The 26,637-nt window shown below is 44.7% G+C and overlaps 1 protein-coding gene across 12 annotated transcripts in view; it reads left to right on the forward strand.

The window, feature by feature from the left end:
• The window catches only part of git2a (G protein-coupled receptor kinase interacting ArfGAP 2a), a 122,806-nt gene that overhangs the window by 22,872 nt on the left and 73,297 nt on the right, over nucleotides 1-26,637 (forward strand). For all 12 annotated transcript variants that reach the window (XM_070887963.1, XM_070887965.1, XM_070887969.1 and 9 more), the window contains exons 2-6: nucleotides 3,383-3,516; nucleotides 11,131-11,243; nucleotides 12,853-12,958; nucleotides 20,431-20,517; nucleotides 22,359-22,489. In XM_070887963.1, coding sequence (XP_070744064.1) covers nucleotides 3,383-3,516; nucleotides 11,131-11,243; nucleotides 12,853-12,958; nucleotides 20,431-20,517; nucleotides 22,359-22,489 — 571 coding nt within the window. The remainder of the gene's footprint in view (nucleotides 1-3,382; nucleotides 3,517-11,130; nucleotides 11,244-12,852; nucleotides 12,959-20,430; nucleotides 20,518-22,358; nucleotides 22,490-26,637) is intronic.

Raw genomic sequence — 26,637 nt, forward strand, 5'->3', positions numbered from 1 at the left:
AACGGTTTCCTCTGGATGCAGTAGTTCCTGTTTTACCTTTTTTTGTTTGTTTAACCAACTCCTCATTGCAGACACATTCAGAATAAAAGTCAATACAATTTTTTTGCTTTTGTATTAAGAATAATCTTGGGCAACAGCAACTTGCATTTATATCTGACTTTACCACAGGAGCTATCAAACAAAATTTGACACCGAGTCACACAAGGAGAGATTAGGACAGGTTGGACAAGTAGGTAGATTTTAAGAAGCAACTTAAAGAAAGAACAAATAAAGACTTGGATTTATATAGCGCCTTTCACGACCACCGGATGTCTCGAAGCGCTTTACAGCCAATGAAGTACTTTTAGAGTGTAGTCACTGTTGTAATGTGGGAAAGGAGGAGAGGGGGTCGAGAGGTTTAGGGATTGAATTCCAGAGCTTGCGGCCAAAGCAGCTGAATGCATGTCCACCAATGATGGAGCGATTAAAATCGGAGATGTACAAGAGGCCAGAATTGGAGGAATGCAGAGATCTCGGAGGGTTGTATGGCTGGCGGATGTTAGAGGTATGGAGGGACAGTGAAGTGACGCAACACCTTAGAGTGCCATGAAAGGTCTCATAGTCGGTTCAATCGCCAATCTGCTCAGTTCCTGGTGTAGGGTTGATACTGCATTGCCTCCCAGACGGGAGTGAACAAAACTGCTCACTGTACTCCAGGAGTTGTCTAACTAGGGCTTTATATAACTGCAGCATGACTTCTATTCCTTTGTATTCTAGTCCTCTAGATGTAAAGGCCAGCATTCCGTTAGCCTTTTGATTATTTTCTGTACCTGTCCATAACATTTTAATTATCTATGTAAATGGGCCCCTAGTATCTTTGGACCTCCACTGTTAATAGCTTTTCACCATTTATAAAGTACACTGTTCTGTCCTTTTTAGGTCGGAAGTGGATGATCTCATACTGCCTACATTGACATCCATTTACCACAGTTTTTCCCCATTCACTTAATCTACTAAAATCTCTGCAATTTTAGGCTTCCAGCAACACTGCTTACAAAGCTGTCTATCTTTGTATCAGCAGCAAACTTGGATATGTGGCTTTCTATCCCATCATTTAAGTCGTTAATAAACACACTGAATAGTTGAGGCCGCAACACAGATGTGGGACACCATTATTCACATCCTGCCAATTAGAGTACCTGCCCATTATCCCTACTCTGTCTCCTGCTGCTCAGTCAATTTCCTAACCAGGTCAATAATTTGCCTTTAATTCCACGAGGGAGTAGAAAACTAGAAGGGAGACAAAACCGGGGCAGGGATCCATACCATTTCGCCATCAAACAAAGGGGGTATTCGCAGAAATTTGGGAACAGGCCAACTGGCCCCACCCCCGTCCTCTTAGCAGCAGCAGCATAAAACTCTGGTAAATTGAGGAACCAGGGAATAATTTTAAATGACAAATTTACATTAAAAAAAAAAGTTTCAATATTTTTGTAACTCCTTTCTCTGCAGTGATTATAGTGATCAACTTTGTAAATTAAATAATTTGCATTTCCTCTCTTCCTCTGTCCTCACCGAACCTGACATTAAACAGTGGATGTAGCGAGCACTCGGTGTTTTGCCTAACTAGTGATTTTGGTTTGTCGCACAAATTGAAATGTATATATTTTTTAATCTTGTGTATGCATGCACTTCTTATTCAACTTCCTGTTGTTACAATCTTTGCTCACACTTTTATGTCAACATTTTTAACAGGAGTGGCAGAAAATGTCTGGAGTAGGAATGGGTGTTTTTCTTTTAATTGTCTTTCTAGCTCTTGCCTCAGTCCACAGCAAAAGGCTGACCGTGCCAAATCTGGTCATCTTTACCGCCAAGTTCCAATTTGTGGGCAGGGAGAGAGGTGAAGGAGCTGAGCACATTTGTTGTGAAAAAAGGGCAAAACAAAACCGTCACCTGTTGCCTTCAACTGCAAATTTTATAATTGTCTTGTTCATGGTCATAAATTGAGCACCCAGTGTAAAATCCAGGCTGCGCCTCGTGCAACTATTACAGCTGTCTGTGGTAAAATCTGAGACTCCCTTCTCCCCACCCACTTCTTACTCTGATTAGCATGACAGAAAAAGGTGGGACTGATTCACGGCACTTGATTTTTATTTGTGCAATACTTGCCTCGTTGTTCAGCAGTGTCGCAATCGGCAGATCTTTGTTTTAAATTAAAAACTCAAGACGATGTTGTTTAGACTCGTAGGTCCTACTCATTTTTCACTCTTGTGGGTTTCTTTTTTGAGGTTGTATTGAGTCATTCATCACTAAATTTGGCTTGACCAGCTTCCGCCTTCACAACATCACCCATGTCTGCCTCTCCCTCACCCTCGTTGCCAGTGATGTGTTGAGCTTTCTCTCTATCAGAGGTTTCATACTGTAAAAGTTCTTGTAATGACACATGTATTTGGTGGGATCAGTAATGTCATAGATAACAGGGAAATTAATGTAATTTGAAAAAAAAATCTTTTTTAGATAGATTTCCCTGTCCCCTTTGACAAGGTGATTCAGACATTAAATCTATGGACCATTATTAATATTGTGCTTGGGATTGAGAAGCAATGTTTCCAAACAATGTTTTTTGAAACAGCAAGTTTATGGTAACCAGCGAATGGATAGTTTGAACCCTTTCCCAGTACACCATTAATAGTCTCATCACATCTGTGAGAAAATACATTTTATCAACTAAATTCAAAAGCAGAACTTGATTTAATTCCTGTTCTTGGGATGATTAGTGCACTCACTGACTGCTAAGCTTTGGCAATTGGAATTGTGTCCTCTAGGGACTGGATTAAGACTTGTTTCCAGCAGCTATCGTCAATGTCAGATACTTCTAGATCAGGGATAACATGGGCTAGATGTAGAGTAAAGCTCCCTCTACTATGGGAACCTATTTGGGCAGCTCACTACAGTAGTGAAATCATGTAACGGCCCCTCTAAAAAAAATATGATGATTAAGCAGTAAACTTGAGAATTTGCTATTTTTGGATTGAGGTATAGGAGGGCCATGACATGACTGTCCTCCTGTCATCCCATTCCAAAAAATCTAACTGATGGGAAAGCTTTTAAGAACTGGCATTTTACAAAATTTTAGATATGTAATCTTTTTTGTGAGTATCAAACTACTCCAGATATGACCAATCTTATATGTCTGTTTACAAATACAGATAAAGGTTTTCTGTTGCTTTCAAGGTATAGGTAGTCGTCAGAATCAGGACTTCAGGTTTGCAATACCAGCAGTTATGGCTGACATGGAAAACTTGCTCATTTATGTTGACATTGAGCCTTTTGCTGTTTCGAAGCATCGACAGAGCATTTGGAAATTAGTGTAGCATTTAAAAATATATAATTTCTGTTCCAGACCCTCGCTGGGCATCAATAAACAGGGGTGTTCTGATCTGTGATGACTGTTGCAGTGTACACCGCAGTCTGGGCCGGCATATCTCTCAGGTACGACACCTGACACACACACCCTGGCCTCCCACGCTGCTACAGGTAAGGAATACTTTGTTTTGTAATCATTGCCTCTTAATGAGTAAGATTTGCTGCAAGGCTTCAAAAGGGAGCTGGACGAGATCCTGGCTGAGGCTGATATCACAGAGTACAAAGTGTAGGTGGAATGTTGAGTGAAATGGTCTCCTGGAACTCGATATGATCGCCTTTGGGGGTCAGAGAGGAATTTCCCAGAATTAGCTGAGTTTTAAAAAAAAATTAAAATTGCACCGCTCTGGAGATAACATGTCTGCTAATGGGTGGAGCGCATTGAGGGTCGTGATGCTTAATCGCAACATGACTGTATGGGACAGACTCGATGGACCAAATGGTCTTTTTCTGCCCATGAGTTTTGTGTGTTCGTATAACTGGAAGAATGCATATTCCTCAATCTCCAATCTTTCATGATTTAATTTGCTGTTTCCTTGGTGCCTCTGGTCCTTTTGAAGTCAATTGGTTCGTTTAGCTACCCAACTGACGAAGTCTGTAACAAAAATCCATTTTGTGATTTTTGTCAGATTCTGACATTTTACATTTGTAAAACTCTTCATTCAAAATGTCCATTATGACTCGTACTTTTTTTTTCAAGAAGTAGACATTTGGTGGCCCTGAGTTTAAGTCCAGACTAGGTTTTAATAATTGAGTGCATTGACAGATTTGTGTAATGGGTGTAGGAATTTAATTTTTTGATGAGCAAAACTAAAGGCCATCCATATAAGATCGCCACTAAAAAATCAAATAGGAAATTCAGAAGAAACGTCGTTACCCATGCAGTGGTCATCCTCAACTCCGAGGGACTGCCTTAGAAAAATAAATTGAGAAGAAACGTGGTGCCCACCACATCACAACTGGCGGGCATGGCAGGGGATTCATTGTATTGTAGATCATTGCTGCAATGTTCAGGTGTAAATACCTAGAAACATTTTTAGATTAGGCAGGTCGGGCTTTCAAAGGAGCGGAGTGTGGAGGCATACCACTTCAAGGTACAGCGCGTGCTGGTGCAGGAGAGCGACGGCTGTGAAGAGGGTGGCTGGATTGGACATCGCCATAACTCAGGTCGGTGATTGGAGCGTGGGCAGGTAATGCTGGTGCCTGAGCGGTGAGAGATCTTGCAGCGACATGATCGGGGTCCAGGAGAGGCGAGGGCCCAAGGGCAGCACGGGCCAGCCCACACTGCAACATGTGTGCACACTAGCTCCGTGCAGCAGAGCTGGTCTCCAGTCGTCTTGGTTAATCCTTGCCACTGGACCAAGACCTAGCTCTATCAAGCCCGTGTGATGGCTGGTGTGCAACAGCCATCACACGTTAAAAAAATTCACGCACAGGCATCTTCCACCCTTCAACATGCAGATCGGGACCTTGAATATTAGGTCCTTCATTGAAAGACCTGTGAACTCATTCCTTTTTGCTGTGGAAACAAGTCATCCTCGATACGAGGGACTGCCTATGATGACGATAATGATGGCGAGAATTATGGAACTCGTTACCACAGGGAGTGGTTGAAGCGAATAGTATAGATGCATAGGGTAAGTGATTGGCTGGATTGGTGAGTAGTTTTTCTTTTTTCTCTTTAACAGTCAGTAACTTTTAACATTGTTGTCAATTTAAGTGTATCTAAGGGTTAAGTCATGGCAGGGGAGCTCGGTCACGTGATATGCTCCTCCTGTACGATGTGGGAACTCGGGGACGCTTCCACTGTCCCTGACAACTACATCTGCGGGAAGTGTATCCGCCTCCAGCTCCTGACGGACCGTGTTGCGGAATTGGAGCTGAGGGGTGGATTCACTCTGGAGCATCCACGATGCTGAGAACGACGTGAGTAGCATGTGTAGCGAGTTGGTCTTACCGCAGGACAAGGATCCACAGCCAGCTAGGGAATGGAAGACGAGCAGGAAAAGCAGTGAAAGGAAGGTAGTTCAGGGGTCCCCTGTGGTCATCCCCCTGCAAAACAGATACACTGCTTTGAGTGCTGTTGAGGGGGGTGACTCATCAGGGGAGGGCAGCAGCAGCCAAGTTCATGGCACTGTGGCTGGCTCTGTTGCACAGGAGGGCAGGAAAAAGAGTGGGAGAGCGATAGTGATAGGGGATTCAATTGTAAGGGGAATAGATAGGCGTTTCTGCGGCCGCAACGGAGACTCCAGGATGGTATGTTGCCTCCGTGATGCAAGGGTCAAGGATGTCTCGGAGCGGGTGCAGGACATTCTAAAAAGGGAGGGAGAACAGCCAGTTGTCGTGGTGCACATTGGTACCAACGACATAGGTAAAAAAAAAGGGATGAGGTCCTACGAAACGAATTTAAGGAGCTAGGAGCTAAATTAAAAAGTAGGACCACAAAAGTAGTAATCTCGGGATTGCTACCAGTGCCACGTGCTAGTCAGAGTAGGAATCGCAGGATAGCGCAGAAGAATACGTGGCTTGAGCAGTGGTGCAGCAGGGAGGGATTCAAATTCCTGGGGCATTGGAACCGGTTCTGGGGTAGGTGGGACCAGTACAAACCGGACGGTCTGCACCTGGGCAGGACCGGAACCAATGTCCTAGGGAGAGTGTTTGCTAGTGCTGTTGGGGAGGAGTTAAACTAATATGGCAGGGGGAGGGAACCAATGCAGGGAGACAGAGGGAAACAAAAAGGAGGCAAAAGCAAAAGACAGAAAGGAGATGAGGAAAAGTGGAGGGCAGAGAAACCCAAGGCAAAGAACAAAAAGGGCCACTGTGCAGCAAAATTCTAAAAGAACAAAGGGTGTTAAAAAAACAAGCCTGAAGGCTTTGTGTCTTAATGCAAGGAGTATCCGTAATAAGGTGGATTAATTAACTGTGTAAATAGATGTTAACAAATATGATGTGATTGGGATTACGGAGATGTGGCTCCAGGTTGATCAGGGCTGGGAACTCAACATTCAGGAAGGATAGAATAAAAGGAAAAGGAGGTGGGGTAGCATTGCTGGTTAAGGAGGAGATTAATGCAATAGTTAGGAAGGACATTAGCTTGGATGATGTGGAATCGATATGGGTGGAGCTGCAGAACACCAAAGGGCAAAAAACGTTAGTGGGAGTTGTGTACACACCTCCAAACAGTAGTAGTGATGTTGGGGAGGGCATCAAACAGGAAATTAGGGCTGCATGCAATAAAGGTGCAGCAGTTATAATGGGTGACTTTAATATGCACATAGATTGGGCTAACCAAACTGGAAGCAATACGGTGGAGGAGGATTTCCTGGAGTGCATAAGGGATGGTTTTCTCGACCAATATGTCGAGGAACCAACTAGGGGGGAGGCCATCTTCGACAGAGTGTTGTGTAATGAGAGAGGATTAATTAGCAATCTCGTTGTGCGAGGCCCCTTGGGGAAGAGTGACCATAATATGGTGGAATTCTGCATTAGGATGGAGAATGAAACAGTTAATTCAGAGACCATGGTCCAGAACTTAAAGAAGGGTAACTTTGAAGGTATGAGGCGTGAATTGGCTAGGATAGATTGGCGAATGATACTTAAGGGGTTGACTGTGGATGGGCAATGGCAGACATTTAGAGACCGCATGGATGAACTACAACAATTGTACATTCCTGTCTGGCGTAAAAATAAAAAAGGGAAGGTGGCTCAACCGTGGCTATCAAGGGAAATCAGGGATAGTATTAAAGCCAAGGAAGTGGCATACAAATTGGCCAGAAATAGCAGCGAATCCGGGGACTGGGAGAAATTTAGAACTCGGCAGAAGAGGACAAAGGGTATGATTAGGGCAGGGAAAATGGAGCACGAGAAGAAGCTTGCAGGGAACATTAAGACGGATTGCAAAAGTTTCTATAGGTATGTAAAGAGAAAAAGGTTAGTAAAGACAAACGTAAGTCCCCTGCAGTCAGAATCAGGGGAAGTCATAACTGGGAACAAAGAAATGGCAGACCAATTGAACAAGTACTTTGGTTCAGTATTCACTAAGGAGGACACAAACAACTTTACGGATATAAAAGGGGTCAGAGGGTCTAGTAAGGAGGAGGAACTGAAGGGAAATCTTTATTAGTCAGGAAATTGTGTTGGGGAAATTGATGGGATTGAAGGCCGATAAATCCCCAGGGCCTGATGGACTGCATCCCAGAGTACTTAAGGAGGTGGCCTTGGAAATAGCGGATGCATTGACAGTCATTTTCCAACATTCCATTGACTCTGAATCAGTTCCTATCGAGTGGAGGGTAGCCAATGTAACCCCACTTTTTAAAAAAGGAGGGAGAGAGAAAACAGGGAATTATAGACCGGTCAGCCTGACATGGGTAGTGGGTAAAATGATGGAATCAATTATTAAGGATGTCATAGCAGCGCATTTGGAAAGAGGTGACATGATAGGTCCAAGTCAGCGTGGATTTGTGAAAGGGAAATCATGCTTGACAAATCTTCTGGAATTTTTTGAGGATGTTTCCAGTAGAGTGGACAAGGGAGAACCAGTTGATGTGGTATATTTTGACTTTCAGAAGGCTTTCGACAAGGTCCCACACAAGAGATTAATGTGCAAAGTTAAAGCACATGGGATTGGGGGTAGTGTGCTGACGTGGATTGAGAACTGATTGTCAGACAGGAAGCAAAGAGTAGGAGTAAATGGGGACTTTTCAGAATGGCAGGCAGTGACTAGTGGGGTACCCAGCTGTTTACGCTGTACATTAATGATTTAGACGAGGGGATTAAATGTAGTATCTCCAAATTTGCGGATGACACTAAGTTGGGTGGCAGTGTGAGCTGCGAGGAGGATGCTATGAGGCTGCAGAGTGACTTGGATAGGTTAGGTGAGTGGGCAAATGCATGGCAGATGAAGTATAATGTGGATAAATGTGAGGTTATCCACTTTGGTGGTAAAAACAGAGACAGACTATTATCTGAATGGTGACAGATTAGGAAAAGGGGAGGTGCAACGAGACCTGGGTGTCATGGTGCATCAGTCATTGAAGGTTGGCATGCAGGTACAGCAGGCAGTTAAGAAAGCAAATGGCATGTTGGCCTTCATAGCGAGGGGATTCGAGTACAGGGGCAGGGAGGTGTTGCTACAGTTGTACCAGGGCATTGGTGAGGCCACACCTGGAGTATTGTGTACAGTTTTGGTCTCCTAACTTGAGGAAGGACATTCTTGCTATTGAGGGAGTGCAGCGAAGGTTCACCAGACTGATTCCCAGGATGGTGGGACTGACCTATCAAGAAAGACTGGATCAACTGGGCTTGTATTCACTGGAGTTCAGAAGAATGAGAGGGCACCTCATAGAAACGTTTAAAATTCTGATGGGTTTAGACAGGTTAGATGCAGGAAGAATGTTCCCAATGTTGGGGAAGTCCAGAACCAGAGGTCACAGTCTAAGGATAAGGGGTAAGCCATTTAGGACCGAGATGAGGAGAAACTTCTTCACCCAGGGAGTGGTGAACCTGTGGAATTCTCTACCACAGAAAGTTGTTGAGGCCAATTCACTAAATATATTCAAAACGGAGTTAGATGAAGTCCTTACTACTAGGGGGATCAAGGGGTATGGCGAGAAAGCAGGAAGGGGGTCCTGAAGTTGCATGTTCAGCCATGAACTCATTGAATGGCGGTGCAGGCTAGAAGGGCCGAATGGCCTACTCCTGCACCTATTTTCTATGTTTCTATATGAGGGAGAAGGGAATAGAGGGTTCTGCTGATAGATGAGGAAAGTCGGAAGGAGACTCAAGTGGAGCACAAATGCTGGCATGGATTGGTTGGGCCAAATGGCCTGTTTCTCTGCTGTATATCCTATGTAATTACTGCTTCGAATTTTTTTTGCAGTTAAAGTTCAAAGACACATTTTTGGCTAGTGAAATTGAATTGTAATATTTTTCAAATGTGCAGTCCCTTGACATAATCATCATTCATAGGCAGTGCCTCGGAATCGAGGAAGACTTGCTTCCACTCCCAAAGTGAATTTTTGATGGCTGAACAATCCGATATGAGAGCCACAGACCCTGTCACAGGTGGGACAGACATTCGTCGAGGGAAGGGGCTGGTTTGCCGCGCGCTGCTTCTGCTGCTTCTGCTTGGCTTGTTCACGTTCTTTGCGTTGAGACTCGAAGAGCTCAACGCCCTCCCGGATGCACTTTCTCCATCACGGGCTGTCTTCGGCCAGGGTCACCCAGGTGTCAGTGGTGATGTCGCACTTTACCAGGGAGGCTTTGAGGGTGTCCTTATAATGTTTCTGCTGTTCTCCTTTGGCTCGTTTACCACATAGTAAATAGGAGCTCTAACCATTTAAATAATGGTTAAGATGTGTGTCTATGGCCATAATTATCTATTTGCTAAATATCTGATCGATTTTTTTTTTGTGGGAGAGACAGCCATATCCCGATGTGGGAAAATTGGAGGCCGAGTTACTTAAGATTGTGCTCGTGTACTCCGAGTGGTTGATAGCAGCACTACGAGCAGGGACTGGGAAACAGATTATCTGTACACCTGGGAAAGAGAGGAGGGGTAACATGACGCACGGCAGCGGTCCAACCTACTGCAGATCCAGGGTCGCATGTATTGTTCCCTTTAATTTTCTTTGTGGATTCGTGGCCCCTTTAATGGGCTGCGTGGCCTATTCAAATTTCTGCATATGCGCTGTTTTTCCATTGTAAATCCGTTGAGCAGCCTGCACAGGACTTCAGACCATGGCTGCGTAGCTTAACGGGTACATTGATCACATGTCTTCACAGGGCTGGCAATCCCAGACTGTTCAGTTCCTATTTATGTCTCTATTTCCATTTTTGACCTGTTTGAATTTTGTAGGCCTCACCATTTAGAAAAGGCAGTGCTCGTGCTGTTGATGGATAAACCCTTAACCAGTAACTTGAGATGTCTGAAAATTAATGGGAACATGATGTAAACTGTATATGTGGCTCTTGTAGCATTACAGCATGCATCTTTGTGGTCCAAAGGGAAAAGTGAGTCAGGAAAGTGGATTGGAGAAAAGAATCTAAAAGAAGGAATCTTCATGAAAAATAAATAAATCCTAACGAGAGTGGCAATAGCTGTTACGTTTCACTACTGCTTTCCTAATCTTTAGTGTGCGTGTATCATTTGACACTTGATGGGGTGCTAAAAATGGAAACTCCTTACTGACGACATGTCTCTTTCAATTCATGCTCCATCTGAGTGTGACTAGCAGTAACATTTTTACCCCGTGTGTGAGCACTTTTCAGCAATCGTGAGGGCTCTGAGGTCACTGGTCTGCTGGATCACTTTAATCATGCCTTGTAAAAAAAGTCCCTGGGACCTTAAGCAGATTACTTCAACATAGCTGCTGTGGTTCTTGATCAAGATTATTACTCTTAACCTACATTGTACTATTGTGTATTACAAGGGTTCCTTCACTGAAAACAATCACTTCTATAAGTCTAATTGTGGATCTTCCAGTTGTTAAGATATCTGATGTGCTATTGCATATTCCATACCCCGACATTTCACTCCAGCTTGAGATATTTTAGGTGCTGCTTATTCCACTGTTTTCGTCAAACAATCTAACTGAGTAAAGTTTTGAGTCACCAGAAGAGGCGAAAATGTCCAGGGTAGATGCCATACCATTTGTAAAGTTATTAGTAGCAAACTGTGCACATTATATTTCAGCCCCGTCTTTTTACAAATATTTTTCATTTCAGATGGTGCAAACCCTTGTTAGCAATGGTGCCAATTCAATCTGGGAGCACTCCTTGCTGGATCCTACGTCTGTAATGAGTGGAAAGCGCAAGGCCAGCCCTCAAGACAAAGTACAGTGAGTATATTTGATCCTGCTTATTGTGTATATTTCATACACCGTTCAAATTAGCACGATGAGTAGGTTTAGTAGTTTAGGTGTGATTGGTCCAACGAATCAGTAATGGCATCTCAAGCAGGTCACTTTTTGTGTGTGCTTTTACAAGTTGCCTCCAACAAATTTCTGCACATGTAAGACACTAGGTACAGCGCCATTTATTTTTTGCCATAACTCTTGTTGGCTCGTGGTTCTGCAGTTTTAACTTTGAGCCTTATATCCTTATCCGAAGACTAAAAAATGTTTCCAGTCTTTTTTGTTATCAATTTACACATGCCTGATAGTGGTCAGATGTAGCGAAAGCTTGTCTCAGACCACCCAAGTTATAAATCTTACTCCCTCAATACTAATCCCATGTCCCATAATTATTATTCTTGTCTCTTCATGGTGCCAGTCTGTATTTCAACAAAGGGGACTTTCTGGTTGAAACTCAACTTAAAACTGTTTATTCTTTGAGGTAAAACCTCAGTTAAAGTTGATATTCGTTCTGTCTCCATTACAAACATAATTTTCCTGGTGTAATAGAAATTAAATTAAGCTGTGAAACAATTAAACTAACTTTTTTGTTGTCTGCATATTAACAATTTGCAGCGGTTAAACATTCCATTGCCTGAGCTATACATACCATGTATGTATGTTTACCCCCACCCTCACCCTTCCCTTGGAATCGGGAGGATGTTTCTGGAGCCACATACAGGCTTGTGAAAACCAAATTTGCAAAAAGTGAGTAATGCTACATTAGTCATTAACAGTTCCAAACTTGCTTTTCAAAATCTCTGATTGTAGAAACCTAGTACTGCAACAATATTGCAGTGAGCAACCCTGTATACTTGGGGCCCAGGATCAGAATGTTACCTGGCTCATAAGTCAGTATGTCCACTTCTTTAAAAGAAAAATTGGAGAAACTGGGTGATATTACAGGTTAGACACTGGTCTTTCAGCTAGGGGAGCTGGCGTCAATTCCAGCCCAGTTCTGTCGTTTGCAAGTTTCCTCTGTCTGCTGCTGGGTATAAAGGTGCCATGTGAATAAAATAGATACTTGCATTTATATAGCATCTTGTCATACTGTTGAAATGTTCCAAAGTGCTTGTGTGAACACAGTGTAATGAGTTTGGACAGTATCAATGCAGTTTCTGGAGGGCATCTGCCCACAACACACAGCTGCTGGCAATTCAGCACTTCTGAACATTATATTCACTCCAATGCCACAGAATGGCTGATGTGGCGCAATAGGAAAATTATCACATTGGTACAGTCATGTGCTCTGTTCAGAAGTTGCACCTGAGGCACAATACAGGGACAGAGTCGAGACAATTAAGTGGAGAGAGCATTACTCTAACATCTAACCTTTCTGTCTCTATCTTGAGGTGCCTGAAATAGGAAAGTATTCCATTTTCCAGTGCTGATGCCCCTTGCTGTGATGAGCACAAATTTTGCATAAGGCTGTTTTTCTCCCCCCTGCCAATCAACTATTTTGTTTGGCATTCCAAATGTATACGCATGTATATATGTTTTTAAAAATATGCTTGCCTTGTCAAACAAATTGATCACTTTTTTAAATCTCATTCAGCCCTAACAAAGCAGAATTTATCCGAGCCAAATATTCGATGTTGGCATTCGTCCATCGCTCGCCGTGTCGTGAGGATGACAGTGTTGTAGCCAAAGACCTGAGCAAAGTAAGCCTCTTAACAGAAAGCATCAGTTAAATGAAAACTTCAGAACACTTCCTTGGAAGAAAGTTGTCAGAGCTCCTCCAGAGCATGTGGCTGAGTTTAAAGTTGCTTTGCAGTGGTGTGTTACAATAGAAGCATCAGAGAGCATTTTGAGTTAAGCATAAGTTTACTTACTGTGAATGCATGATTCCATTCTGTTTGGGGAATGCTGCTGTGAATCGGGCGAATTTTTCGCTGACTTTGTCAATACTAAAATCATTGACGGTAATTTAGGAGCAATAGCTCTGTTCAAAGTGTCTCCTGTTCCTCCACTAGTCTGATGTTTAGAAAGTGATTTATCATTGAATTTGCTGATTCACCCTCCTCGCTGCTTTGGTGACCTCAGTTACAGGCAAGGATTGCCAGGGTCCTGTAGTGACAATGAGGAGTCAGCACTTTGGTAGTCTTGGAACTCTGCATTCCCAGGGAATCGCTTCACCCAGATGAGTGTGCAGCAGTACTGCCTGATTGTATGCTTTTTCTGGGATTGGGTAGTTCCAGTTAAGTAAACATAGAAACATAGAAAATAGGTGCAGGAGTAGGCCATTCGGCCCTCAAGCCTGCACCACCATTCAATATATGATCATGGCTGATCGTGCAACTTCAGTACCCCATTCCTGCTTTCTCTCCATACCCCTTGATCCCTTTAGCCATAAGGGCCACATCTAACTCCCTTTTGAATATATCTAACGAACTGGCCTCAACAACTTTCTATGGTAGAGAATTCCACAGGTTCACAATTCTCGGAATGAAGAAGTTTTTCCTCATCTCGGTCCTAAATGGCTTACCCCTTATCCTTAGACTGTGACCCCTGGTTCTGGACTTCCCCAACATCGGGGACATTCTTTCTGCATCTAACCTGTCCAATCCTGTCAGAATTTTATGTTTCTATGAGATCCCCTCTCATTCTTCTAAACTCCAGTGAATACAGGTTCAATCGATCCAGTCTCTCCTCATATGTCAGTCCTGCCATTCCGGGAATCAGTCTGGTGAACCCTCGCTGCACCCCCTCAATAGCAAGAACGTCCTTCCTCAGATTAGGGGACCAAAACTGAACACAACATTCCACGTGAGGCCTCACTAAGGCCCTGTACATCTGCAGTAAGACCTCCCTGCTCCTACACTCAAATCCCCCAGCTATGAAGGCCAACACACCACCCGTCCTCCCCACTGCCCGCTACACCTGCACGCCAACCCCCAATGACTGATGTACCATGACACCCAGGTCTTGCCGCACCTCCCCCACTCCGAATCTGCCGCCATTCAGATAATATTCTGCCTTCGTGTTTTTGCCACCAAAGTGGATAACCTCACATTTATCCACATTATACTGCATCTGCCACGCGTTTGCCCACACACCCAACCTGTCCAAGTCACCCTGCAGCATCCCCCTCACAGCTCACACCGCCACCCAGCCCAGTGTCATCTGCAAACCTGGAGATACCACACTCAACTCCCCCATCCAAATCATTAATGTATATTGTAAATAGCTGGGGTCCCAGCAGTGAGACCTGCGGCACCCCACTAGTCACTGCCTGCCATTCTGAAAAGGACCCGCCCATTCCAACTCTCCGCCTCCTGTCCACCAACCAGCTCTCCATCCACGCCAGCACACCACCCCCCCCAACACCATGTGCCTTAATCCTGCACACCGATCTCTCGTTCGGGACCCCGCCAAAAGCCCTCTGAAAGCCCAAATACACCACATCCACCGGTTCTACCCCATCCACTCCACCAGCCACACCCCCAAAAAACTCCAGAAGATTCGTCAAGCAGGACCTCCTCCCCCCCCCATAAATCCATGCTGACCCGGACCGACCCCGCCACTGCCTTCCGAATGCGCCGCCACTCCACCCCCAACAATCGATTCCATCACTTTCCCCCCCATGACGTCAGGCCAACCGGCCTATGATTACCCGTTTTCTCTCCCTCCTTTCCCAAAAAGTGGTGCCACATTAGCTACCCTCCAGTTCATAAGAACCGAGAGTCGGAGACTGCTGGAAAACGATCAGCAATGCATCCGCCATTTCCCTAAGCACTCCGGGACGCAGACAACCAGGCCCCGGGGATCCATTGGCCCCCAATCCTATCAACCTCCCCAACACAACTTCCCGCCCAACAAGGACCTCCCTCAGCTCCTCCCTCCCACCAGACCCTCGGTCCCCCAGTACCTCCGGAAGGTTATTCGTGTCTTCCTTCGTGAAGACAGAACCAAAGTATTTGTTTAACTGGTCCGCCATTTCCTTGCTCCCCACCATAAATTCACCTGAATCCGACTGCAAGGGACCCACGCTTGTCCCCACAAATCTTCCTTTCCTCACATATCTATAGAAGATCCTGCAGTGAGCTTTTATGTTGCCAGCAAGCCTCCTCTCATACTCTACCCTCACCCTCCCAATTAAACCCTTTATCCTCCTCTGCTATATTGCAAAATTCTCCCAGTCCTCAGGCTCGCTGCTTTCCCTGGCCAACCCACATGCCTCCTCCCTGGCCCCAACACTATCCCCAATTTCCCCCGCCAGCCATGGCTGAGCCACCCCCCCCGCCCCATTTTTACTCCAGACAGGGATGCACAGCTGCTGAAGTTGAAGGCCAACATGCCATTTGCCGCCTTCACCGCATCCTGTACCTGCATGCCAACTTTCAATGACTGATGTACCATGACACCCAGGTCTCGTTGCACCTCGCCTTTTCCTAATCTGTCACCATTCAGATAATATTCTGCCTTCCTGTTTTTGCCACCAAAGTGGATAACCTCACATTTATCTACATTATACTGCATCTGCCATGCATTTGCCCACTCACCTAACCTGTTCAAGTCATCCTAAGTATGATCCAAAGAGCCAGTCCTTGTCACAATGAAAGGAATTGCTTTGAGACACAAGGAACCCACCCCATAACTTATGATGTGGCAATAAATTTGATATTTTGGAAGGAATAGCATATCTTTTAAAAGTGAGGGTGGGGGGATATTTGTACAAAAAGTATGGTCCCAAGATTTTTACCATTAAGTGTAATGGGGATTACTATACACATTTTCGAAGATGAGGTGAAGGAGCTGCTATGTAAATACTATGGTGACTGGGAAATTGGATTTTTTTTTGCGCTGCTTCTATACACAAATTCTAATTGTGTTGCTATGAAGCTTAACTAGATAATGCTGTTGGGAATATATCAAATCTACAAATGTGCCTTCATCTATACCTGTCCTGACAAGCAAGTAGACAGCTGTTGCATGCGAATAGAGTTCCTCTTGAGATGTAAATTTTTGACATAAAGCCAAACCACCCACTAAGAGTGCACTAGAGAGAAATCATTTATAACTTTGAAGATCGTGGTCTGTCTGTCTTGTGGGATTTGTAAATTATACATTTTTCTCATTTGTAAATAGCACGCCATTGGAGTTAATTTATTAAAGGCAAATTTGTACCAAAATGGCACAAACATTATTTCCCACCCCACCCCCACCCCACTGAGATTGGGGGAGAAAACACATGTTCAGGACTGAATTCCCATCGACATATTTCTTGAATAGTCAGTATTCCAAACTGATACTTCTGAACAGAAGGACAGGAAATTCTAATATAATCACCATTATCAGTTGCATTGGATAAGGGTTGGGATTGGATTGCTTATTCACCAACCTTAACCGGGGAATGATGTGCTTGGGTTTATGTGGCGAGCCAAAGAGGGAGTAAAATAACTTTGTCTCCGTGAGCCACACACTTTCTTTAGTTGTGACGATCCTGGACACTTGCTTTTAGATCTCTGGCAATGGTGCTCAATAGCCAGCTGCAAGAAAGTGCAACTAAGTTAATTGGGTTCAATGTCCCCCGTAGGTTCCACAGCTTCCTGCATGGCCTGCTTCCACCAATGTGCGGCCCGTTCAAAATGTTTACGCATGCGCGGTATCTACAATGTAAAAACCGATGAGCAGCCTGCGCTGGGACCTTGCAGATGATTCCGCAGCTGCACAGCTTAGCGGGTACATTGATTCGGTTCCTATCCCACTCCCCTTCATGTGGAAGTACTTTTTCTCTACTTGGCACTTTACTCCAGTTTCATAGTCAAAATTCTCCAGCCCTTATCAGGCATGATATTTTGGAGCTTCAGCATGCTGGGTCACTATATCACCATGAGGATATATTTTTTAAAAAGCTTTTTCCCATCTAATTTACTCCACTTCACTCCTGAAAATACCATCTCGTGCTGGGTTATGGTTCTACCGGTGCTATGCACTCTGGTACTTCACCCAAGTATTCATTTTCATGTGCAAGCTTAAATACTGAGTATCACCAGCATATTTGATTACTGAGGAAATTGCAGCAGAGTCTGATCCTATCTTACTTAACCTGATAACTATGCACGCACACACACACACTTTCCAACCGAGGACGGTTGTCAAGCGTGGAAACACTGGCTAATATTTTCCCTTTTTACATTTCCCCCCTCCCCATCTAATTCAGGGGACTAGGGATATTTGAAACATCACTAATTGCTGCCTCGGTTGAAATGAGCCGACTCAGGATAGACAGAGGATCAAATCAGAGCCATTCCTGCTCTGTATGGCTTAGTTACATATTGCCCTTACAAAGTGAGCTATTGGCAGAGCTGGATATTTGTTCCACATTTTTATTGAGTTAAAATATGTTGTTAATGGGATGGAGGGGTGAAAGGGAAGTAAATATTTGAGTGCTAATTTTGTGCAACAGGTTGTTCAGTGTCTTGTGTGCTGTTCAAATTTCCAAAACTAGAATGCAGTACTGTATGTAAATAATATTTATAACCGGGTCCAGTTATGTCTAAATGTCTGTATGCTTCACACAAATTACTGTTGAAACATAGAAACATAGAAAATAGGTGCAGGAGTAGGCCATTCGGCCCTTCTAGCCTGCACCGCCATTCAATGAGTTCATGGCTGAACATTCAACTTCAGTACCCCATTCCTGCTTTCTCGCCATACCCCTTGATCCCCCTAGTAGTAAGGACCTCATCTAACTCCTTTTTGAATATATTTAGTGAATTGGCCTCAACAACTTTCTGTGGTAGAGAATTCCACAGGTTCACCACTCTCTGGGTGAAGAAATTCCTCCGCATCTCGGTCCTAAATGGCTTACCCCTTATCCTTAGACTGTGACCTCTGGTTCTGAACGTCCCCAACATTGGGAACATTCTTCCTGCATCTAACCTGTCTAACCCCGTCAGAATTTTAAATGTTTCTATGAGGTCCCCTCTCATTCTTCTGAACTCCAGTGAATACAAGCCCAGTTGATCCAGTCTTTCTTGATAGGTCAGTCCCGCCATCCCAGGAATCAGTCTGGTGAACCTTCGCTGCACTCCCTCAATAGCAAGAATGTCCTTCCTCAGGTTAGGAGACCAAAACTGTACACAATACTCCAGGTGTGGCCTCACCAAGGCCCTGTACAACTGTAGCAACACCTCCCTGCCCCTGTACTCAAATCCCCTTGCTATGAAGGCCAACATGCCATTTGCTTTCTTAACCGCCTGCTGCACCTGCATGCCAACCTTCAATGACTGATGTACCATGACACCCAGGTCTCTTTGCACCTCCCCTTTTCCTAATCTGTCACCATTCAGATAATAGTCTGTCTCTCTGTTTTTACCACCAAAGTGGATAACCTCACATTTATCCACATTATACTTCATCTGCCATGCATTTGCCCACTCACCTAACCTATCCAAGTCGCTCTACAGCCTCACAGCATCCTCCTCGCAGCTCACACTGCCACCCAACTTAGTGTCATCCGCAAATTTGGAGATACTACATTTAATCCCCTCATCTAAATCATTAATGTACAGTGTAAACAGCTGGGGCCCCAGCACAGAACCTTGCGGTACCCCACTAGTCACTGCCTGCCATTCTGAAAAGTCCCCATTTACTCCTACTCTTTGCTTCCTGTCTGACAACCAGTTCTCAATCCATGTCAGTACACTACCCCCAATCCCATGTGCTCTAACTTTGCACATCAATCTCTTGTGTGGGACCTTGTCGAACGCCTTCTGAAAGTCCAAATATACCACATCAACTGGTTCTCCCTTATCCACTCTACTGGAAACATCCTCAAAAAATTCCAGAAGATTTGTCAAGCATGATTTCCCTTTCACAAATCCATGCTGACTTGGACCTATCATGTCACCTCTTTCCAAATGCACTGCTATGACATCCTTAATAATTGATTCCATCATTTTACCCACTACCGATGTCAGGCTGACCGGTCTATAATTCACTGTTTTCTCTCTCCCTTCTTTTTTAAAAAGTGGGGTTACATTGGCTACCCTCCACTCCATAGGAACTGATCCAGAGTCAATGGAATGTTGGAAAATGACTGTCAACGCATCCACTATTTCCAAGGCCACCTCCTTAAGTACTCTGGGATGCAGTCCATCAGGCCCTGGGGATTTATCGGCCTTCAATCCCATCAATTTCCCCAACACAATTTCCCGGCGAATAAGGATTTCCCTCAGTTCCTCCTCCTTACTAGACCCCCCGACCCCTTTTATAACCGGAAGGTTATTCGTGTCCTCCTTCGTGAATACAGAACCAAAGTACTTGTTCAATTGGTCCGCCATTTCTTTGTTCCCCGTTATGACTTCCCCTGATTCTGACTGCAGGGGACCTACGTTTGTCTTTACTAACCTTTTTCTCTTTACATATCTATAGAAACTTTTGCAATCCGTCTTAATGTTCCCGCAAGCTTCTTCTCGTACTCCATTTTCCCTGCCCTAATCAAACCCTTTGTCCTCCTCTGCTGAGTTCTAAATTTCTCCCAGTCCCCAGGTTCGCTGCTATTTCTGGCCTTTCACAAGTGCAGTAACTGTTGTAATGTAAGGAAGTGCAGCAGCCATTGTGTGCCAGTACTGTGTCTCTCACCTTCCTTTCTCCTACAATGTAAAAGGAATTTTAACAAAAAGGTAATAATAGGCACTGAAGCAGTTTCATGTGTAAGGTTTCCTAGGGCGTTATAGAAAGCTGTCATCTGTTTGTCAGCATTGCTACTATTATATGTCCAAACTTGTGCGAGCGATTGTATTAAAGAATCAACAAAAAATTGCTTAATTTTCTTGACAAGTTCCCTTGTAATGAGGAAGTTCCATAACTTCTGCTTGGTAGCTAGCTGTAGTAGATTTTTATAAATTCTACAACAAATTGTGGAACTGGAAATCTGAGATGGTTATGGAGTTTAAAGTAGCTTTTAATTACATTGAATAGACAGCTCGTCATAAAGCAGACTGATGTCAGCCTTTTGGTTCCAGGGATTGAATTACAGAAGTAACCAAACAAATAATTAGCTGTATAATGCATTTTTCTTTCAAGTTTCCTTTTCATGTATGTCTCTTTTAAAGATTAAATGGTTCATGTGCTCCCAGCTGTGTTGTCTGGTGCTCGAGTGTCTTTTGTCTTTTTGTTATCTCAGCAATTGCACTCAAGTGTACGGACGGGGAACTTGGAGACCTGCCTGCGATTGCTCTCGTTAGGGGCCCAAGCAAACTTCTTCCATCCTGTAAGTCTTCAACGTAACTGTTTTTGGTGCAGAGTTTCCTCTGCAGTTTTTATGCACTGCTGCTTGCTACATTTTTAATGCAGGTTAACTTAACATATGTTTCCAAGTTTCCACACGCGCCTAGAACGGCGCAGTCCCGACCTGGACACCCGTTTTTCACGCCACAAAGAGCGCCTAAAAAAAATCCTCGGTATTCTCCACCTCCCTGCAGGTCCTCTGGCCTTCGGCGCAGCGCAGCACGAGCTGTGGGGGGGGGGGCGGAGCCAGGTCCCTGCGCTGAAAACAGTGCCGGGACCTCTGCACATGCGCGCTACAGTGGGCACGCAAGTGCAGTAGCTCCAGGCGCCCGAAGCACGCAGCCCCTAGCCCTGGCCGAATGGCCTCACTGGGGCTGTGTGAATAAGGCTCCTCCCACGGCCAGCTCCTGCTCTCTTTCCCCCCCCCCCCCCCCCGACCAGACCCGACCCGCTCCTCCCCCGGACTGGACCCGACCCGCTTCCTGCTCCCGATCGCCCCCCCCCCCCCCCGCCGGACCTGACCCGACCCGATTCCCGCTTCTGCTCCCCCCTCCCGGACCCGACCCGACTCCCGCTCCCCCCCCCGGACTGGACCCGACCCGACACCCCCGACCCCCCCCTGGACTGGATCCGACCTGACCACCTCCTCCCTGACCTGACCTCCCCCTCCCTCCCTCTCTCTCTCCCCCCCTCCCTCTCTCTCTCCCCCCCCCCCCCTCTCTCTTTCCCTCCCCCCCCCCTCCCTCTCTCTCTTTCCCCCACCCCCCTCTCTCTCTCGCTCTCTCTTCCCCCCCCCCTCTCTCTCACTCCCTCCCCCTCCCCCCTCTCTCTCACTCCCTCCCCCTCCCCCCTCTCTCTCCTTCCCCCCCGACCCGAACCTGACATTCTAGGTCCCGAGCTACATCTTGAAGGGTGGAAGATGCCTTTGCGTGACCAGCCACCATACCGGCTTGACACAGAGCAAGGCCTTTGTCCGGTGCCAAATGTTAACCAAGACGACTGGAGACCAAGCTCTGCTGGGCCACGGCCCCGCCACTCCTTGATTCCACCGCTCCTGGGCCTCAAACGCGTGCGTCACCTGGGGGCCCCCAAAGCCGCGCCCTGCCATGCTCCAATCTGCGACCTGGATTTTGGTGGCATCAATCCAGTCGCCTTCCTCGAAGCTGTCGCCCTCCTGGACTAGCTCGCACTGCTCCCTGCAGTGGCTACCTCCAGCTCTTATATCCCCAATCTGCCGATGGTGTTCCCTCACAGGCCGGGGGTCGCCATGCTGGATCTGGAACTGGCTCCTTATATCCCCGACCTGCCGCGATGATCCTCACAGGTTAGGCGGCGCCACGCTGGTTACGGTACTGTACTAGCAACCCAGAGATTGTCAATTCAAATCCCGCCATTAAAATTGTGAAATTCAATGAATATGCTAATTTGTGTACTGGCAAATTGCCAAATTATCATTGAAATGCCCAACTGGTTCCCTAATGTCTGCCAAGGAAGGGAAATGGCTAACACCTGTTTTTGAACTATGTGATTCTAGTCCCACATTGTGTGGTTGGCTTTTATATCCTCTGAAGTGGCCTAACAAGCCACCCCATTGTAAAGACAATCACTAGAAGAAAGCCGACTTCAATCTTAGGATAACTAGCGGTGCGCAATAAATGTGGCTTTGCCAGCGTTGCCCACAGCCCAAGAACAAATAATAAAAATGTATTTTGTAGAAGTTTGCCTTTCCTATGAGGCTGTACTTTTTTGTTGCATATAAATGGTTACTTTGTGTAAAACTGAAACTGCTTCAGTGCCTGTTTTTAATTCTTTTTACATTTATAGGAGAAAGGAAACACTCCTCTTCATGTAGCAAGCAAAGGAGGACAGATTCTACAGGCTGAGCTGTTGGCAGTGTACGGTGCTGATCCCGGTGCACCTGATACCAGTGGCAAAACTCCATGTGACAATGCAAGGTTAGATAACTGAAAAGGCCATAGAGATACCTCTCTTTAGTACCGAGAAGAATATAAATGTTAATGCAACAATGGCTTATTTACTGCAATATACTTTCCAATATGTAATCGTGAAAAGATGAAGCATTTTTGTCACCGATTTAGTGCAGTATTGGCTTATTAATCTTTATGAAACATAAGGGATTAAAAACCAACTTTATTCAATTTAAACTGTGCCCTAGTTATTTCAATACAAGTCTGACAGATTTTAGTTGTTTCTAAGCAAAGTCTGTAAAGGACGAGCCGAGCCATTCAGTTGAAGTACAAACATCTTTTGGAAGTGTTTGTCAGCTTTTTTTGAATTTAGCAGACTGTTATTTACATTTTTCTGGGCCTGGTTGTTTTCTGGAAAGTATTTCTTAGCCTGGCTGGCTCAAATCAAGAGTTTGCCTGAAGTCCAGAGAAAAAAAGTCAGATTATATAATGGACAATAAAGGAAAAATAGAACTGTGACGGAACAATAAATTATAGTTTAGCATGGTAGTTATGAATACTGCTTTCCACTTAAGATATTTAAGCTTAATAACTAGCAAAATCTATGTTGCTGTTGTGCACTTAACCTTTTACTGATAATTTGTTTGCCAATTGAAGCCTAGCATGTTCCTCTGCCACCATCGAAGGAAAATAAAGTAGAGAGAGTTCTCTGTTTGATCACTGGCCATGTTAGTCATTTTTCCACATATCTGGTTAAACAAAAATACCCTCTGGAGCATAGGGAGCAAAAACTCACCCATCCAAAAAGCATCTGGAGTAAAACAACTCTGAAAAATGCAGCAACATTTTCCTCGAAAATCATTCCTGACAACTGAATATGTGCACAGAAGTTTGCCTCCAAAAATAGAATACTCTCCATGATGAGGTAGATTATCCATTATCTGCAGAAGGAACATGCTTCATGCCTTGATGCTTTTTCTCATTCCATGCTTGCTTATGTTCTGGTGTTGCAAATGCATGCTCATTTGAATGACTGTTGCCAGCGTACACATCTAAGTACCATAGAACGGGGAAAAGATTTTACACCAGCATCAACACAGTAACAGTTTTTCTGAAACATGGAAAATAGGTGCAGGAGTAGGCCCTTTGAGCCTACACCACCATTCAATATGATCATGGCTGATCAAGCAACTTCAGTACCCCATTCCTGATTTCTCTCCATACCCCTTGATCCCTTTAGGGCCACATCTAACTCCCTTTTGAATATATCTAACAAACTAGCCTCAACAACTTTCATAGGTTCACAATTCTCTGAGTGAAGAGGTTTCTCCTCATCTCGGTCCTAAGTGGCTTACCCCTTATCTTTACACTGTGACTCCTGGTTCTGGACTTCCCCCAACCTCGGGAATATTCTTCCAGCATCTAACCTGTCCAATCCCATCAGAATTTTATGTTTCTGTGAGATCCCCTCTCATTCTTCTAAATTCCACTGAATATAAGCCTAGTCAATCCAGTCCTGCCATTCCGGGAATCAGTCTGGTGAACCTTCGCTGCACTCTTTCAATAGCAAGAATGTCCTTCCTCAGGTTAGGAGACCAAAACAATATTCACCAAAGGCCCTGTACAACTGCAGTAAGACCTCCCTGCTCCTATACTCAAATCCTCTCGCTATGAAGACCAACATGCCATTTGCCGCCTTCACCGCCTGCTGTACCTGCATGCCAACTTTCAGTGACTGATGTACCATGACACCCAGGTCTCGTTGCACCTCTCCTTTTACTAATCTGTCACCATTCAGATAATAATCTGCCTTCCTGTTTTTACCACCAAAGTGGATAACCTCACATTTATATACATTATACTGCATCCGCCATGCATTTGCCCACTCACCTAACCTGTACAAGTCACCCTGCAGCCTCTTCGCATCCTCCTCACAGCTCACACTGCCAGCCAGCTTAGTGTCATCTGCAAACTTCGAGATATTACATTCAATTCCTTCATCTAAATCTTTAATGTATAGTGTAAATAGCTGGGGACCCAGCACTGAATCTTGCGGTACTCCACTAGTCACTGCCTGCCGTTCTGAAAAGGACCCTTTTATTCCTACTCTTTGATTCCTGTCTGCCAACCAGTTCTCTATCCACGTCAATACATTACCTCCAATACCATGTGCTTTAATTTTGCACATTAATCTCTTGTGTGGGACCTTGTCAAAAGCCTTTTGAAAATCCAAATACACCACATCCACTGGTTCTCCCATCTACTAGTTGCATCCTCAAAAAATTCTAGAAGATTAGTCAAGCATGATTTCTCTTTCATAAATCCATGCTGACTTGGACCGGTCCTGTCACTGCTTTCCAAATACGCTGCTATTACATCTTTAATAATTGATTCCAACATTTTCCCCACTATCGATGTCAGGCTAATCGGTCTATAATTCCCTGTTTTCTCTCCCTCCTTTTTTAAAAAGTGGGGTTACATTAGCTACCCTCCAATCCATAGGAACTGATCCAGAGTCGAAAGACTGTTGGAAAATGACCACCAATGCATCCACTATTTCTAGTGTCACTTTCTTAAGTACTCTTAAATATGTCGAGGAACCAATTAGGGGGGAGGCCATCTTAGACTGGGTGTTGTGTAATGAGAGAGGATTAATTAGCAATCTCGTTGTGCGAGGCCCCTTGGGGAAGAGTGACCATAATATGGTGGAATTCTACATTAGGATGGAGAATGAAACAGTTAATTCAGGGACCATGGTCCAGAACTTAAAGAAAGGTAACTTTGAAGGTATGAGGCGTGAATTGGCTAGGATAGATTGGCGAATGATATTTAACGGGTTGACGGTGGATGGACAATGGCAGACATTTAGAGACCGCATGGATGAACTACAACAATTGTACATCCCTGTCTAGTGTAAAAATAAAAAAAGGGAAGGTGGCTATCAAGGGAAATCAGGGATAGTATTAAAGCCAAGGAAGTGGCACACAAATTGGCCAGAAATAGCAGCGAACCCGGGGACTGGGAGAAATTTAGAACTCAGCAGAGGAGGACAAAGGGTTTGATTAGGGCAGGGAAAATAGAGTACGTGAGGAAGCTTGCAGGGAACATTAAAACAGACTGCAAAAGCTTCTATAGATATGTAAAGAGAAAAAGGTTAGTAAAGACAAACGTAGGTCCCCTGCAGTCAGAATCAGGGGAAGTCATAATTGGGAACAAAGAAATGGCAGACCAATTGAACAAGTACTTTGGTTTGGTATTCACTGAGGAGGACACAAACAACCTTCGGGATATAAAAGGGATCAGAGGGTCTAGTAAGAAGGAGGAACTCGGGGAAATCCTTATTAGTTGCGAAATTGTGTTGGGGAAATTGATGGGATTGAAGGCCGATAAATCCCCAGGGCCTGATGGATTGCATCCCAGAGTACTTAAGGAGGTGGCCTTGGAAATAGCGGATGCATTGACAGTCATTTTCCAACATTCCATAGACTCTGGATCAGTTCCTATGGAGTGGACGGTAGCCAATGTAACCCCACTTTTTAAAAAAGGAGGGAGAGGGAAAACAGGGAATTATAGACTGGTCAGCCTGACATCGGTAGTGGGTAAAATGATGGAATCAATTATTAAGGATGTCACAGCAGCGCATTTGGAAAGAGGTGACATGATAGGTCCAAGTCAGCGTGGATTTGTGAAAGGAAAATCATGCTTGACAAATCCACTGGAATTTTTTGAGGATGTTTCCAGTCGAGTGGACAAGGGAGAACCAGTTGATGTGTATTTGGACTTTCAGAAGGCTTTCGACAAGGTCCCACACAAGAGATTAATGTGCAAAGTTAAAGCACATGGGATTGGGGGTAGTGTGCTGACATGGATTGAGAACTGGTTGGCAGACAGGAAGCAAAGAGTAGGAGTAAATGGGTACTTTTCAGAATGGCAGGCAGTGACTAGTGGGGTACCGCAAGGTTCTGTGCTGGGGCCCCAGCTGTTTACACTGTACATTAATGATTTAGACAAGGGGATTAAATGTAGTATCTCCAAATTTGCGGATGACATTAAGTTGGGTGAGCTGCGAGGAAGATGCTATGAGGCTGCAGAGCAACTTGGATAGGTTAGGTGAGTGGGCAAATCATAGCAGATAAAGTATAATGTGGATAAATGTGAGGTTATCCACTTTGGTT

The sequence above is a fragment of the Pristiophorus japonicus genome, chromosome 8, assembly GCF_044704955.1.
Source record: "Pristiophorus japonicus isolate sPriJap1 chromosome 8, sPriJap1.hap1, whole genome shotgun sequence".
Classification (NCBI taxonomy): Eukaryota; Metazoa; Chordata; class Chondrichthyes; family Pristiophoridae; genus Pristiophorus; species Pristiophorus japonicus.